This window comes from Oncorhynchus clarkii, chromosome 13, assembly GCF_045791955.1.
Source record: "Oncorhynchus clarkii lewisi isolate Uvic-CL-2024 chromosome 13, UVic_Ocla_1.0, whole genome shotgun sequence".
In the NCBI taxonomy this organism is placed as follows: Eukaryota; Metazoa; Chordata; class Actinopteri; order Salmoniformes; family Salmonidae; genus Oncorhynchus; species Oncorhynchus clarkii.
Genome location: NC_092159.1, coordinates 10,725,521 through 10,741,002, shown reverse-complemented (window position 1 = coordinate 10,741,002; position 15,482 = coordinate 10,725,521). Strand labels below are relative to the sequence as shown.

Sequence of the window (15,482 nt, the reverse complement as noted above, 5' to 3'; positions counted from 1 at the left end):
CTATGATGTATGTGAGTATGATGTATGTGACTATGATGTATGTGACTATGATGTATGTGAGTTTGATGTATGTGACTATGATGTATGTGACTATGATGTATGTGACTATGATGTATGTGAGTATGATGTATGTGACTATGATGTATGTGACTATGATGTATGTGACTATGATGTATGTGACTATGATGTATGTGACTATGATGTATGTGAGTATGATGTATGTGACTATGATGTATGTGACTATGATGTATGTGAGTATGATGTATGTGACTATGATGTATGTGACTATGATGTATGTGAGTATGATGTATGTGACTATGATGTATGTGACTATGATGTATGTGAGTATGATGTATGTGACTATGATGTATGTGACTATGATGTATGTGACTGATGTATGTGACTATGATGTATGTGACTGATGTATGTGACTATGATGTATGTGACTATGATGTATGTGACTATGATGTATGTGACTGATGTATGTGACTATGATGTATGTGACTATGATGTATGTGACTATGATGTATGTGACTATGATGTATGTGACTATGATGTATGTGACTATGATGTATGAGACTATGATGTATGTGACTATGATGTATCTGAGTATGATGTATGTGACTATGATGTATGTGACCATGATGTATGTGACTGATGTATGTGACTATGATGTATGATGTATGTGACTGATGTAAGTGACTATGATGTATGTGAGTATGATGTATGTGACTATGATGTATGTGACCATGATGTATGTGACTGATGTATGTGACTATGATGTATGATGTATGTGACTGATGTAAGTGACTATGATGTATGTGAGTATGATGTATGTGACTATGATGTATGTGACTGATGTATGTGACTATGATGTATGTGACTGATGTATGTGACTATGATGTATGTGACTATGATGTATGTGACTATGATGTATGTGACTGATGTATGTGACTATGATGTATGTGACTATGATGTATGTGACTATGATATATGTGACTATGATGTATGTGACTATGATGTATGAGACTATGATGTATGTGACTATGATGTATGTGAGTATGATGTATGTGACTATGATGTATGTGACCATGATGTATGTGACTGATGTATGTGACTATGATGTATGATGTATGTGACTGATGTAAGTGACTATGATGTATGTGACTATGATGTATGAGACTATGATGTATGTGACTATGATGTATGTGAGTATGATGTATGTGACTATGATGTATGTGACCATGATGTATGTGACTGATGTATGTGACTATGATGTATGATGTATGTGACTGATGTAAGTGACTATGATGTATGTGAGTATGATGTATGTGACTATGATGTATGTGACTATGATGTATGTGACTGAATTATGTGACTGATGTATGTGACTATGATGTATGTGACTGATGTATGTGACTATGATGTATGTGAGTATGATGTATGTGACTATGATGTATGTGACTATGATGTATGTGACTATGATGTATGTGAGTATGATGCATGTGACTATGACGTATGTGACTATGATGTATGAGACTATGATATATGATATATGTGACTATGATGTATGTGACTATGATGTATGTGACTATGATGTATGTGACTATGATGTATTGCACTGGGTAATATTTCAACCTTGACATTGTATAACAGTTGTATAAGTCATGGAGTCGTACATGTCTTGGTTTAAAGTATATAAGCACACACACACACACACACGCACGCACGCACGCACGCACGTACGTCTTGGTCTACAGTCGCACACGCAGTCATATTTTGGCTGAGTGGACAGGAGACTGACATCTCCAAGCAGACCATAGAATACTAGAACCATTGTTTCAGGAATATTCTAAGAATTACAAATATCCTGAGGATTCCGTCTGGGTCAGAACAGGGACTTAGATTAGCTGCAGGTTTTAAAATGGAATTCTACCAACATCCAGCCATTCAAGAACACAGAATCACTACCCAGAATTGTCTATACTTGCTGTTTGAATTCACAGCATACTACATATCAACCTGTCCAACACTTCTGAAAACAACAATCCTTTTCTAACACAAGATGACCAAAAACAAACGTGAATAAAGAACATTATTTTTCTGCGAGTTTGAACGTCAGGCATTAACTGCAGACCCCAACAAGACAGTATTTGCTTGCAATAATGAATAAGAATTAGTAATAATTATGCATCCAGTCTCGTGAACCAATGACAACCAATCCCACAACCCAGACCTTTCAATGATCACCCTTACCTGGCTAGTGAGGGACTAGACACTGGAAAGAGACAGAGATGGAGAGAGTGAGGGATAGAGTGAGGGAGAAAGTGAAGGAGAGAAAGAGACAAGGGCAGGAGTTGAGATAGGGTAAGAGAGGGGGGTGTCCACTATCAGTCTTATATATCACACATACACACATATGTAGACACACACACACACACACACACACACACACACACACACACACACACACACACACACACACACACACACACACACACACACACACACACACACATACATACATACATAGCATTTATTTTGGGAGAGTATGGGAGAGGGACAGTGGGGTTCAAGACATGACATACTAACACTGCCCTAGTGTCAGATCACTTTCTCAACATTACTAACCAATCAACCACTACTATTAATAAACATGTATTTGCTGTCCTCACTATCTACCTCTCTACCTTTCTACCTCACTATCTACCTTTCTACCTTTCTACCTCACTATCTACCTCTCTACCTCACTATCTACCTCTCTACCTTTCTACCTCACTATCTACCTCTCTACCTTTCTACCTCACTATCTATCTCTCTCCCTCACTATCTACCTCTCTACCTTTCTACCTCACTATCTACCTCTCTACCTCACTATCTACCTCTCTACCTTTCTACCTCACTATCTACCTCTCTCCCTTTCTACCTCACTATCTACCCTTCTACCTCTCTACCTCACTATGTACCTCTCTACCTCTCTACCTCACTATCTACCCCTCTACCTCTCTCCCTCACTATCTACCTCTCTCCCTCACTATCTACCTCTCTCCCTCACTATCTACCTCACTCCCTCACTATCTACCTCTCTACCTCACTATCTACCTCTCTACCTCACTATCTACCTCTCTACCTCAATATCTACCTCTCTCCCTCACTATCTACCTCTCTCCCTCACTATCTACCTCTCTACCTCACTATCTACCTCTCTCCCTCACTATCTACCTCTCTACCTCTCTCCCTCACTCTCTAGCTCTCTACCTCACTCTCTCTCTCTTTCTCTCCCCTTTCTCTCTTGCTCTCTCTCTCTCTCTCTCCCTTCTCTCTCTTTCGCTCAAGGGTTCCACATTCTTCGGTTCTGCTGGTGGCTAGCTGAATTTGGCTAGGTGACCCGAATGAGTGTGATCGCATACTCCCTCAAAATAGTCTGATTTAATCTAAGATAACTCAAGAAATCTAGTAATCAAAGAAAATACAGCTGACCTTGGTAGCCTGTTTCTGCAGTCTGCTTGGTAGCCTGTTTCTACAGTCTGCTTGGTAGCCTGTTTCTGCAGTCTTCTTAGTAGCCTGTTTCTGCAGTCTGCTTGATAACCTGTTTCTACAGTCTGCTTGGTAGCCTGTTTCTGCAATCTTCTTGGTAGCCTGTTTCTACAGTCTGCTTGGTAGCCTGTTTCTGCTGTCTGCTTGGTTGCCTGTTTCTGCAGTCTGCTTGGTAGCCTGTTTCTGCAATCTTCTTGGTAGCCTGTTTCTGCAATCTTCTTGGTAGCCTGTTTCTGCAGACTGCTTGGTAACCTGTTTCTACAGACTGCTTGGTAACCTGTTTCTACACCCTCTCTGCCTAGCTGGAAGGAACTGATATAAAATGTATATAAATGGTTTATTTACATAATATATACACTACCGTTCAAAAGTTTGGGGTCATTTAGACATGTCCTTGTTTTTTTTCATCTCCCTCTCTACCTGTCTCCTTTATCTCCCCCTTCATCTCCCTCTGTCAATCTGTATCTCTCTCTACCTCTCTCCTTTATCTCTCCCTTCATCTCCCTCTGTCAATCTGTATCTCTCTCCACCTCTCTCCTTTAGCTCTCCCTTCATCTCCCTCTGTCAATCTGTATCTCTCTCTACCTCTCTCCTTTATCTCTCCCTTCATCTCCCTCTGTCAATCTGTATCTCTCTCTACCTCTCTCCTTTATCTCTCCCTTCATCTCCCTCTGTCAATCTGTATCTCTCTCCACCTCTCTCCTTTATCTCTCCCTTCATCTCCCTCTGTCAATCTGTATCTCTCTCCCCATCTCCCTCTATCAATCTGTATCTCTCTATCCTTTATCTCTCCCTCAATCTCTTTAAAAGGCCCTCCCTCTCTCTCACTTCCCCTCATCCCTTGCTTCGTCCTTCTCATCTTCCTCAGACTCTTCCTCAGACTATATTTATCAGTCTTTCTTGCCAGCTGCTGGCAACCAAGGCCAGCAGAGCTAGATCCATTTCTCTGTGGCTGCTCACTGTCAAAGATGTGTGTGTGTGTGTGTGTGTGTGTAATATCCCAGACATACTCCCTATGACACAAAGAGGGAGTCAAAATCCTGGGCCACAGCTGTCTGTCTGTCTCTCTCCCCACCTCTCTCCCTCTTCATATTGGTTGACCCCCCCTGTTCCTCCTGTTCTGTTCTCTCTGTTTCCCTCCCTCCCTGTCTCCCCCGGTCCTTCTCTCTGTTTCCCTCCCTCCCTGTCTCCCCCATTCCTTCTCTCTGTTTCCCTCCCTCCCTGTCTCCCCCATTCCTTCTCTCTGTTCATCATGCTGTTTTCCCATTTATTGCATTACCCTGCATCAGCACTTTCCTGAAGTATGGACATGCTACAGAGAGGGGGAAATGGAGAGAGAGAGGGAGGCAGAGAGGGGGAAATGGAGAGAGAGAGGGAGGCAGAGAGGGAGGCAGAGAGGGGGAAATGGAGAGAGAGGGAGGCAGAGAGGGGGAAATGGAGAGAGAGAGGGAGGCAGAGAGGGAGGCAGAGAGGGGGAAATGGAGAGAGAGAGGTAGGCAGAGATGGGGAAATGGAGAGAGAGAGAGGGAGGCAGAGAGGGAGGCAGAGAGGGGGAAACGGAGAGAGAGAGGGAGGCAGAGAGGGAGGCAGAGAGGGGGAAATGGAGAGAGAGAGGGAGGCAGAGAGGGAGGCAGAGAGGGAGGCAGAGAGGGGGAAATGGAGAGAGAGGGAGGCAGAGAGGGAGGCAGAGAGGGAGGCAGAGAGGGGGAAATGGAGAGAGAGAGGGAGGCAGAGAGGGGGGCAGAGAGGGAGGCAGAGAGGGAGGCAGAGAGGGAGGCAGAGAGGGGGGCAGAGAGGGAGGCAGAGAGGGAGGCAGAGAGGGAGGCAGAGAGGGGGAAATGGAGAAGGAAACAGTAACGTAAGTCTGTCTGTGTTAAATAAGGAGACGACGGGCCAACGGAAGGATAGAGGGTTAATCAAGGGCAAGGCAGAGACAGAAACACAGATGAAATGACTCAACTCATGGAGGTGAAAGCAGCTCAGTTTTAAATGGTCCAAGTGCATTTCAGCAGCAGGTGGAGCGTTACACCCCATGACAGGTGCGAAATGGGTTACAACTCTGTGTGTATATTGTGAGCGTGTCTGAGGCCCTATGGTTTCATGTCTTAGTGGACATGTCTGGATTAAAATACCAAGCCAAAGCAAATAACATGCCACACACAGTCTATCTAACGGGAACACTCGACCAACACGCATGGCACTCGATGTTGAAACTCCGTTACCTTGGTAACATGGAGACCTCCAGAGGGGATAAAGGGAAGAAGAAAGGAGAGAGAGAGAGATCTTGAAGTACAGTATGAGATGGATGTAGCCTACATTGACTGACACACACACACACACACACACACACACACACACACACACAAACACACTGGCTTTTATGGTGTTGCATACTATGTTTAGTATGGGGCCTAAAATCCATACTTCATCATCACATAACAGCATCTACAAAGGAGTTAGAAAAAGTCTAGTTAGAACTGTACACTCTCAGAGAAAAAGGGTTCCAAGAGTTCTATAGGATAGGTGCAGCACCTTTTGGTTCCAAAAAAGGGTTATCCTTTCCACAAAGAGTTCTACATGGAACCCAAAAGAGTTCTACCTGGAACCAAAATGGTTCTACCTGGAACCAAAACGGGTTGATTAATAGGGTTCTCCTATGGGGACAGGCAAATACCCTTTTAGGTTCTACATAGCACCTTTATTTCTAAGAGTTTAACACATGCTGGAAGATAATCTATCTTCACCTCTTAGGTTTTACCTTTGACCTTTTATGTTCTTCTGTAGTAGAACATATTTAGGGATGATTCCATGGGGCTTCCCTTCTCTCCTTCTCTGGGTGTGAAGTAATAGTGAATCCCGGCAAAATGCTCTCACTTCTCGGAATTTTTGTTGGTTTACTATTCTAGTGAATAGTAACGCACACACGCACACACGCACGCACGCACACACACACACACACACCAACTGAAGTGACCTTGGTGTTAAATACACACTTGGATGTCTGAAGCTTGGAACAGCCAAGTTATGGGTCTAGTGTGTGTGTCTATTATGGGCTTCACCACTTGTGTCCAAATACATATCTACATTTCATCACGGGGGATTTGACACACACACACACACACACACTCGGTTTCAAAGTGTCCGTGTAGTCAGTCGGCCACACAGTATGAGAATAGAGAGGGAATCGATATGTCCTCTGTCATCTCTTTAAATGCCCAGATATTGGCAAGGACATATGCATGTACGCATACACACACACTCACACATACACACACGAACGCACACACACGCATACACACACTGAGTGTACAAAACATTAAGGACACCTTCCTAATATTGAAGAGTTCCACAGGGATGCTGGCCCATGTTGACTCCAATGCTTCCCACAGTTGTGTCAAGTTGACTGGCTGTCCTTTGGGTGGTGGACCATTCTTGATACACACGGGAAACTGTTGAGCGTGAAAAACCCAGAAGCGTTGCAGTTCTTGACACAAACCACTGCGTCTGGCACCTACTACCATACTCTTTTCAAAGGCACTTCAATATTTGGTCTTGCCCATAATCACTCTGAATGGCACACATACACAACCCATGTCTCAATTGACTCAAGGCTTAAAAATGATTATTTAACATGTCTCTTCCCCTTCATCTCCACTGATTGAAGTGGATTTAACAAGTGACAGGGATCCTAACTTTCCCCTGGTGTCCTTAATGTTTTGTGCATTCAGTGTACACTGCTGACTGTTCCCTCTATAAGATGCCTGAATAGCTGATGTAGATATGCAGTTAGGAGATGGACATACGGACTATGTACGTTGGTAAAGTGACTTTCTCTCTCTCTCTCTTCCTCCCTCATCTCTCTTTCTCTCCCCCCTCTCTCTTTCTCCCCATCTCTCTTCCTCCCTCCTCTCTCTTTCCCTTCCTCTCTCTTTCTCCCCCCATCTTTCGTCCCCCTCTCTCCACCCCTCTCTCTTTCTCTTTCCCCCTCTTTTTCCCCCCTCTCTCTTTCTCCCTCCTCTCTCTTTCTCTCCCCCCTCTCTCTTTCTCCCCATCTCTCTTCCTCCCTCCTCTCTCTTTCCCTTCCTCTCTCTTTCTCCCCCCATCTTTCGTCCCCCTCTCTCCACCCCTCTCTCTTTCTCTCCCCTCTCTCTTTCTTCCCATCTCTCCTTCCCCCCTCTCTCTTTCTCTCCCCCTCTCTCTTTCTCTCCCCCCTCTCTCTGTCTCCCTCCTCTCTCTTTCTCCCCCCCTCTTTCTCCCTCCTCTCTCTTTCTCCCCCCTCTCTTTCCCCACTCTCTCTTTCTCCCTCTCTCTCTTTCTCCCCCCTCTTTCTTCCACCTCTCTCCCCCCTCTCTTTCTTACCCCTCTCTCTTCCCCCCTCTCTCTTTCTTCCCCATCTCTCTCCCCCCTCTCGTTCTTCCCCCCCTCTCTTTCTCCCTCCTCTCTCTTTCTCTCCCCCCTCTCTCTTTCTTCCCCATCTCTCTCCCCCCTCTCTTTCTCCCCATCTCTCTTCCTCCCTCCTCTCTCTTCCCCCTCTTTCTCCCTCTTCTCTCTTTCTCCCCCTCTTTCTTCCCCCTCTCTCTCCACCCTCTCTTTCCCCTCCTCTCTCTTTCTCCCCCTCTCTTTCTTCCCCCTCTCTCTTCCCCCTCTCTCCCCCCCTCGTTCTTTCCCCTCTCTCCCCCCCTCTCTTTCCCCCCTCTCTTTCTCCCTCCTCTCTCTTTCTCTCCCCCCTCTCTCTTTCTGCCCCATCTCTCTCCCCCTCTCTTTCTCCCTCCTCTCTCTTTCTCCCCACCTTTTTCTTTTCCCTCTTTCTTCCCCCTCTCTCTCCCCCTCTCTTTCCCTCCTCTTTCTTTCTCCCCCTCTCTTTCTTCCCCCTCTCTCCCCCCCTCTCTTTCTTCCCCCTCTCTTTCCCCCCTCTTTCTTCCCCCTCTCTCTCCCCCCTCTCTTTCCCCTCCTCTCTCTTTCTCCCCCTCTCTTTCTTCCCCCTCTCTCTCCCCCTCTCTTTCTTCCCCCTCTTTCTTCCCCCTCTCTCCCTCTTTCTTCCCCCTCTCTCTCCCCCCGTCTTTCTTCCACCTCTTTCTTCCCCCTCTCTCCCCTCTCTTTCTTCCCCCTCTTTCTCTCCCCCTCTCTCCCCCCTCTCTTTCTCCCTCCTCTCTCTTTCTCCCCCCCTCTCTCTCCCCCCTCTCTTTCTCCCTCCTCTCTCTCTCTCCCCCCTCTCTTTCTCCCTCCTCTCTCTTTCTCCATCCTCTCTCTTTCTCTCCCCCTATCTCTTTCTCTCCATCTCTCTTCCTCCCTCCTCTCTCTTTCCTCCCTCTCTTTCTCCCCCCTCTTTCTTCCCCCTCTCTCTCCCATTCTCTTTCTCCCCCCCTCTCTTTCTGTCCCCCCCTCTCTTTCCTCCCTATCTTTCTTCCCCCTCTCTCTTTCTGTCCCCCCCTCTCTTTCCTCCCTCTCTTTTTCTCAAAGAAAGGGGAATATTATGGTTGCGTCCCACATTGCACCATATTCCCTATTTAGTGTGTTACTTTTGACCAGAACCCATATAGCCAATGGGAAAATTTCCATTGCATACTCCTCACGTCCTCTCTCTTTGTCTCCTACTCAAAACCCATTGGATAGGAAATCCAGAGGTCCCTACCCTCTGACCTTCTCCTCCAATGGGTTTTGAGAAGGAGAGAGGATGAGTATGCAACTGAGATCTTCCCCATGTAATTACTCTAATGCCCTCCTCCACTACTCTCTTACACCCTCCCCTACCCTCTTCTACCCTTTAGTGCTCTCTTCTACCCTGTACTGCTCTCCTCTACCCTGTACTGCGCTCCTCTACCCTGTACTGCTCTCTTCTACCCTTTAGTGCTCTCTTCTATCCTATACTGCTCTCCTCTACCCTGTACTGCTCTCTTCTACCCTGCACTGCTCTCTTCTACCCTGTACTGCTCTCTTCTACCCTTTACTGCTCTCTTCCACCCTCTTCTACCCTGTACTGCTCTCCTCTACCCTTTCCTGCTCTCTTCTACCCTCTTCTACCCTGTACTGCTCTCTTCTACCCTTTACTGCTCTCTTCTACCCTCTTCTACCCTGTACTGCTCTCCTCTACCCTGTACTGCCCTCTTCTACCCTGTACTGCCCTCTTCTACCCTTTACTGCTCTCTTCTACCCTGTACTGCTCTCTTCTACCCTCTTCTACCCTGTACTGCTCTCTTCTACCCTGTACTGCTCTCTTATACCCTGTACTGCTCTATTCTACCCTCTTCTACCCTGTACTGCTCTCCTCGACCCTGTACTGCTCTCTCTACTACCCTGTAATGCTCTCTTCTACCCTCTTCTACCCTGTACTACCCTCTTCTACCCTGTACTGCTCTCCTCGACCCTGTACTGCTCTCTTCTACCCTGTACTGCTCTCTTCTACCCTGTACTGCCCTCTTCTACCCTGTACTGCTCTCTTCTACCGTCTTCTACCCTTTACTGCCCTCTTCTACCCTGTACTGCTCTCTTCTACCCTTTTACTGCCCTCTTCTACCCTTTACTGCTCTCTTCTACCCTGTACTGCTCTCTTCTACCCTCTTCTACCCTGTACTGCTCTCTTCTACCCTGTACTGCTCTCTTCTACCCTCTTCTACCCTGTACTGCTCTCCTCGACCCTGTACTGCTCTCTCTACTACCCTGTAATGCTCTCTTCTACCCTCTTCTACCCTGTACTACCCTCTTCTACCCTGTACTGCTCTCCTCGACCCTGTACTGCTCTCTTCTACCCTGTACTGCTCTCTTCTACCCTGTACTGCCCTCTTCTACCCTGTACTGCTCTCTTCTACCCTTTACTGCTCTCTTCTACCCTGTACTGCTCTCTTCTACCGTCTTCTACCCTTTACTGCCCTCTTCTACCCTGTACTGCTCTCTTCTACCCTTTTACTGCCCTCTTCTACCCTGTACTGCTCTCTTCTACCCTGTACTGCTCTCTTCTACCCTGTACTGCCCTCTTCTACCCTTTACTGCCCTCTTCTACCCTGTACTGCTCTCTTCTACCCTGTACTGCCCTCTTCTACCCTGTACTGCCCTCTTCTACCCGTACTGCCCTCTTCTACCCTTTACTGCCCTCTTCTACCCTGTACTGCTCTCTTCTACCCTTTACTGCCCTCTTCGCTGACATCTGGTGAAAAGGAATCAACTTTACATGTTGCAACTGAGCCAAAGGCCTCAGATTAGATGGTGCTGCGTAAAAATGATCTTCAACGGATCCCTTCCCTCGTCACCCTTCCCTTATTATGACGGCGGATTGAAGAACAGGTGCGAGGCCAAGCATTCTATCTGCAGAAAACAGAAGACATACAACATACATGGTCCATTTATCAATTAGTGGCTATTTTACTCTGCCAGTCGCATGATTGTACAATGCCTGATGTTGCCAGTTGCATTGTAATTGACATACTTTTCAAGCTTTAACGAAGCCGCACAATAGTCGAGAGAGCAATAGTGAGAGAGGGAGATATATATGTGTGTGTGTGCGTTTTAACCTATTTTAACCTAGCAAGTTTACATCTGCATCATGACCATTTAGTCTATTTTATTTGATTCTCTGTTAAGAGGCTCGAGAACAACAAGACAACTGTTTCCCTCCCCATCCACCTCAGCAAACTTCAGAAACGGGCGCTGCGTGTAGCCGAATCATTTTGGGGAACTTGATTTTGGCTTCCTGATTGCACACGTTCCGCTCTGTTGCCTGTTTGCGCCTTCTGATCGCGTTCGTTCCGCTCCATGAAACCACTGTGCGAGTCTGTAGCAGATTTTCAGTTCAGGTTTCTGTTCATCGAAGCAGGGTTGAAGTGAGGGGCGAATGTACTGTGTTCTGATAAATCCATCCGAAAGTTTCATTCTTCAATCGGCCCGGTCTCCATCAACATGTCGTCGCTGCCCAAGCAACTACGAGACGAGAGGTGAGTTACGAGGCCGGTGGTGACAGCGGTTGTTGAAGGCAGCATAGGACTGTTAGGAAATGTGAACTTCTGCATCCAGAACTGTTGTTAATGTGCGTTTATGTAACCCTTATTTTACCAGTTAAATCGACTGAGAAGTGAGAAGAGGAGGGGGGATGAATGAGCCAACTGGGAACAGGGGAAGATTAGGTGGCCATGATGTATGAGGGCCAGATTGGGCATTTAGCCAGTAACTAGGCAATGGAATAGTAACAGCGAAGATATTTCCCCTTTTATCTGTGGTAGGAGCCTATTCTTCTATAGTGTCTGCGGCGCGTTTCCAATCTTTCTAGAACAGTCACCTGAATTTGAAACTAAACTAAATTCCATAATAGTCACCAGAGTGACTCGTTTTGCAACATTCCCCCTACATAAATGCGTGTGTGTAAGGTGCTGTGTGTGAGAGAGAGAGAGTTCTCGGTGCCATGAAGCCCTGTACATCAGCCTGCGGTTGGACTGCTCTAACCTGTCTGATATGTTGCTGATGTTCTATAACCCCCAGGGTTCTTTCCCAATCCATGGTTGTATATATTAGTGAGGTCGTACAGCACGTCTTGAAGCTGAATGGTCACCTAAGGATTTGTTTACTTCTTAGTTCACCTCACCTCCTCTCCTCTCCTCTCCTCCCCTCTCCTCTCCTCTCCTCTCCTCTTCTCTCCTCTCCTCTCCTCTCCTCTCCTCTCCTCTCCTCTCCTCTCCTCTTCTCTCCTCTCCTCTCCTTTCCTCCTCCTCTCCTCTCCTCTCCTCAGTGATTTTGACCAGCTTCCACACGACATTCCCATCAGTGCCACCATCGCAGACATCGAGGAGAAAAAGGGCTTCATCGACTATTATGTAAGTGTGTCTCTGTATGTTGGTGAACACTGACCACACAACCCACGAGTTAGAATGGTGAGAACGCTTTAAACGCTAAAAATGGTGTGAAAAGCATCTCAACAGCTCATGTAAGAATTCCCCCCCCCCCCCTCCCTCCCTCCCTCCCTCCCTGCTCTCCTCCCCTCCCCCCTCTCTCCCTGCTCTCCTCGCCTCCTCCTCCTCCCCTCCTCCCCCCCCTCCCTCTCTCCCTGCTCTCCTCCCCTCCTCCTCCTCCCCCCCTCCCTCTCTCCCTGGTCCCCCCCCCCCCCCCCCCCCCCCCCCCCCCCCCCCCCTGTCTCCCGGCAGCGTTTTGTGATAGAGGTAAGGACCAGAGGTGGTAGTAAGTACCTGATCTACCGGAGGTACAGCCAGTTCTTCAACCTGCACAGTGACCTGGAGCTGAAGCATTCACCTGGAGACCAGGGCACATCTGGACCTAACACCTGCAGGCTGCCCACCCTGCCTGGTGAGAGGGGGTTGGAGGGGTGGGCTGCCCAGTGTGTGTGTGTGTGTGTGTGTGTGTGTGTGTGTGTGTGTGTGTGCGTACGTTATATGCGCTTTTGCACATATACATATTATGTGTGTGCTGCTGGGTGTGTCCTTGTACATGAATGTTCGGTCTGCGTTATGTAAAAATATAATTCACCCTGTCATAGTTCACTTCTCTCCTGGGGGTAAGAATACCTGGCATTGTGTAAAACACACCGTGAACAGATAGATCAGGACTCCTATTCCCTCTCTGTGTTAACACCATATCAGATAGACCAGGACTCCTATTCCCTCTCTGTGTTAACACCATATCAGATAGACCAGGACTCCTATTCCCTCTCTGTGTTAACACCATATCAGATAGACCAGGACTCCTATTCCCTCTCTGTGTTAACACCATATCAGATAGACCAGGACTCCTATTCCCTCTCTGTGTTAACACCATATCAGATAGACCAGGACTCCTATTCCCTCTCTGTGTTACTGGATATTATGAAGACGTCAGTCCAAACACTTTTACTTTATTCAGCATTTACACACACACACACACACACACACACACACACACACACACACACCAATTCAAAGACAGAAAGTGAGTGTGAGAGTGAGTGAGTGATCGAACCAGGGATTAGCCTGAGAGAGAAAGACAGACAGACACAGACAGAGTGAGAGAGAAAGACAGACAGAGAGTGAGAGAGAAAGACAGACAGAGAGTGAGAGAGAAAGACAGACAGAGAGTGAGAGAGAAAGAAAGACAGAGAGGGAGAGAGAAAGACAGACAGACAGAGAGTGAGAGAGAAAGACAGACAGAGAGTGAGAGAGAAAGACATCTCGTTCCTATAAATACATTGTTACAAGGCTGTTACTGATTAGGCTCCGATAGCTCTGAGCATCGTTGCCAATAAAGATTTATGACTTTGAATGGGGATGATGACCATCAATTGGACAGAGGCTGACAGTCTCTCTCCTCTATATGTCTGTCTCTCCTTCTCTAACTGTCTGTCTCTCCTTCTCTATATGTCTGTCTCTCCTTCTCTATGTGTCTGTCTCTCCTTCTCTATGTGTCTGTCTCTCCTTCTCTATGTGTCTGTCTCTCCTTATCTATGTGTCTGTCTCTCCTTATCTATGTGTCTGTCTCTCCTTATCTATGTGTCTGTCTCTCCTTCTCTATATGTATGTCTGTCTCTGACTCTATATGTCTGTCTCTCCTTCTCTATGTGTCTGTCTCTCCTTATCTATGTGTCTGTCTCTCCTTATCTATGTGTCTGTCTCTCCTTCTCTATATGTCTGTCTAACTCTATATGTCTGTCTCTCCTTCTCTGTGTCTGTCTCTCCTTCTCTATGTGTCTGTCTCTCCTTTTCTATATTTCTGTCTCTCCTTCTCTATGTGTCTGTCTCTCCTTCTCTATGTGTCTGTCTCTCCTTATCTATGTGTCTGTCTCTCCTTATCTATGTGTCTGTCTCTCCTTCTCTATATGTCTGTCTAACTCTATATGTCTGTCTCTCCTTCTCTGTGTCTGTCTCTCCTTCTCTATGTGTCTGTCTCTCCTTTTCTATATTTCTGTCTCTCCTTCTCTATGTGTCTGTCTCTCCTTCTCTATGTGTCTGTCTCTCCTTCTCTATGTGTCTGTCTCTCCTTCTCTATGTGTCTGTCTCTTCTTCTCTATGTGTCTGTCTCTCCTTCTCTATATGTCTGTCTCTTCTTCTCTGTGTCTGTCTCTCCTTCTCTGTGTCTGTCTCTCCTTCTCTATATGTCTGTCTCTCCTTCTCTATATGTCTGTCTGTCTCTCCTTCTCTATATGTCTGTCTGTCCGTCTCTATGTCTGTCTGTCCGTCTCTATATGTATGTCTCTCCTTCTCTGTCTGTCTCATCTCTTTTCTCTCTATCTTTCTGGCTGTGTCCCAAACAGTTGGATTTCTGCCAAGACTGAATACCTGTTTAACAGAATAATTAGTGTCTCTCTGCAGGTGTACACTAGAAAACAAGGATTTTATTGTGCTCTCTCTCTCTCTCTCTCTCTCTCTCTCTCTCTCTCTCTCCCTTCCTTCTTTCCTTCTCTCGATCTCTCTCCCATCCCTCCCATCCATCTATGTTTCCCTCCCTCCATCCATCACTAACTAACTTTTCTCCCTCTCTCTCTCCGCTCCACCCTTCCCTCTCCCCCCTCTCTCTCTCTCTCTCTCTCTCCCAACCCTCCCATCCATCTGTTTCCCTCCCTCCATCCATCACTAACTAACTTTTCTCCCTCTCTCTCTCCGCTCCACCCTTCCTTCTCCCCCCCTCTCTCTCTCTCTCCGCTCCACCCCCCCCCCCCCCCCCCTCTCTCCCAATGTTATGTCCTGTTCTGTTCTCTCACAGTAACATAATGGAGATGAATACTCTAAAGTCCAGAGAGAGAGTTACAGTAGAGGACTGTCAGTGAACTCTCTCTCACACACACACACACACACACACACACACACTTGGGCACGTGCCGTTTAAGCTCCCGAACGGCCAGCTTTTAAATGTAGACATTGGCTTAATGATGATCATGGAACTAATCATCAGTTCTCTCTATTTCCATTCAAATGAAAAGAGAGATGGACCCAGATAATGAGTGATGGAGAGTGATGGAGAGAGACAGAGAGATGAAG

At 46.7% G+C, this 15,482-nt stretch overlaps 3 protein-coding genes across 5 annotated transcripts in view; 1 reads left to right on the top strand and 2 right to left on the bottom strand.

Moving 5' to 3' along the window:
* LOC139424237 (uncharacterized) overlaps window positions 1-15,482 on the bottom strand; it is a 511,968-nt gene that overhangs the window by 338,892 nt on the left and 157,594 nt on the right.
* Window positions 1-15,482, bottom strand: part of LOC139424398 (parvalbumin alpha) — a 53,923-nt gene that overhangs the window by 21,600 nt on the left and 16,841 nt on the right. The window contains exon 1 of one of the 2 annotated variants that reach the window (XM_071176171.1): window positions 2,257-2,369. The exons of the other annotated variant lie outside the window; for it this stretch is intronic. The gene's annotated coding sequence lies outside the window, so the exon portion shown is untranslated. Of the gene's footprint in view, window positions 1-2,256; window positions 2,370-15,482 lie in introns of those variants that run through there. 2 annotated transcript variants of the gene reach the window in all.
* The window catches only part of LOC139424395 (neutrophil cytosol factor 4-like), a 31,828-nt gene continuing 27,561 nt past the window's right edge, over window positions 11,216-15,482 (top strand). The window contains exons 1-3 of one of the 2 annotated variants that reach the window (XM_071176168.1): window positions 11,216-11,462; window positions 12,251-12,335; window positions 12,663-12,822. In XM_071176168.1, coding sequence (XP_071032269.1) covers window positions 11,428-11,462; window positions 12,251-12,335; window positions 12,663-12,822 — 280 coding nt within the window. In that variant the 5' untranslated portion in view covers window positions 11,216-11,427. The remainder of the gene's footprint in view (window positions 11,463-12,250; window positions 12,336-12,662; window positions 12,823-15,482) is intronic. The other variant, XM_071176169.1, reaches the window with a different exon arrangement.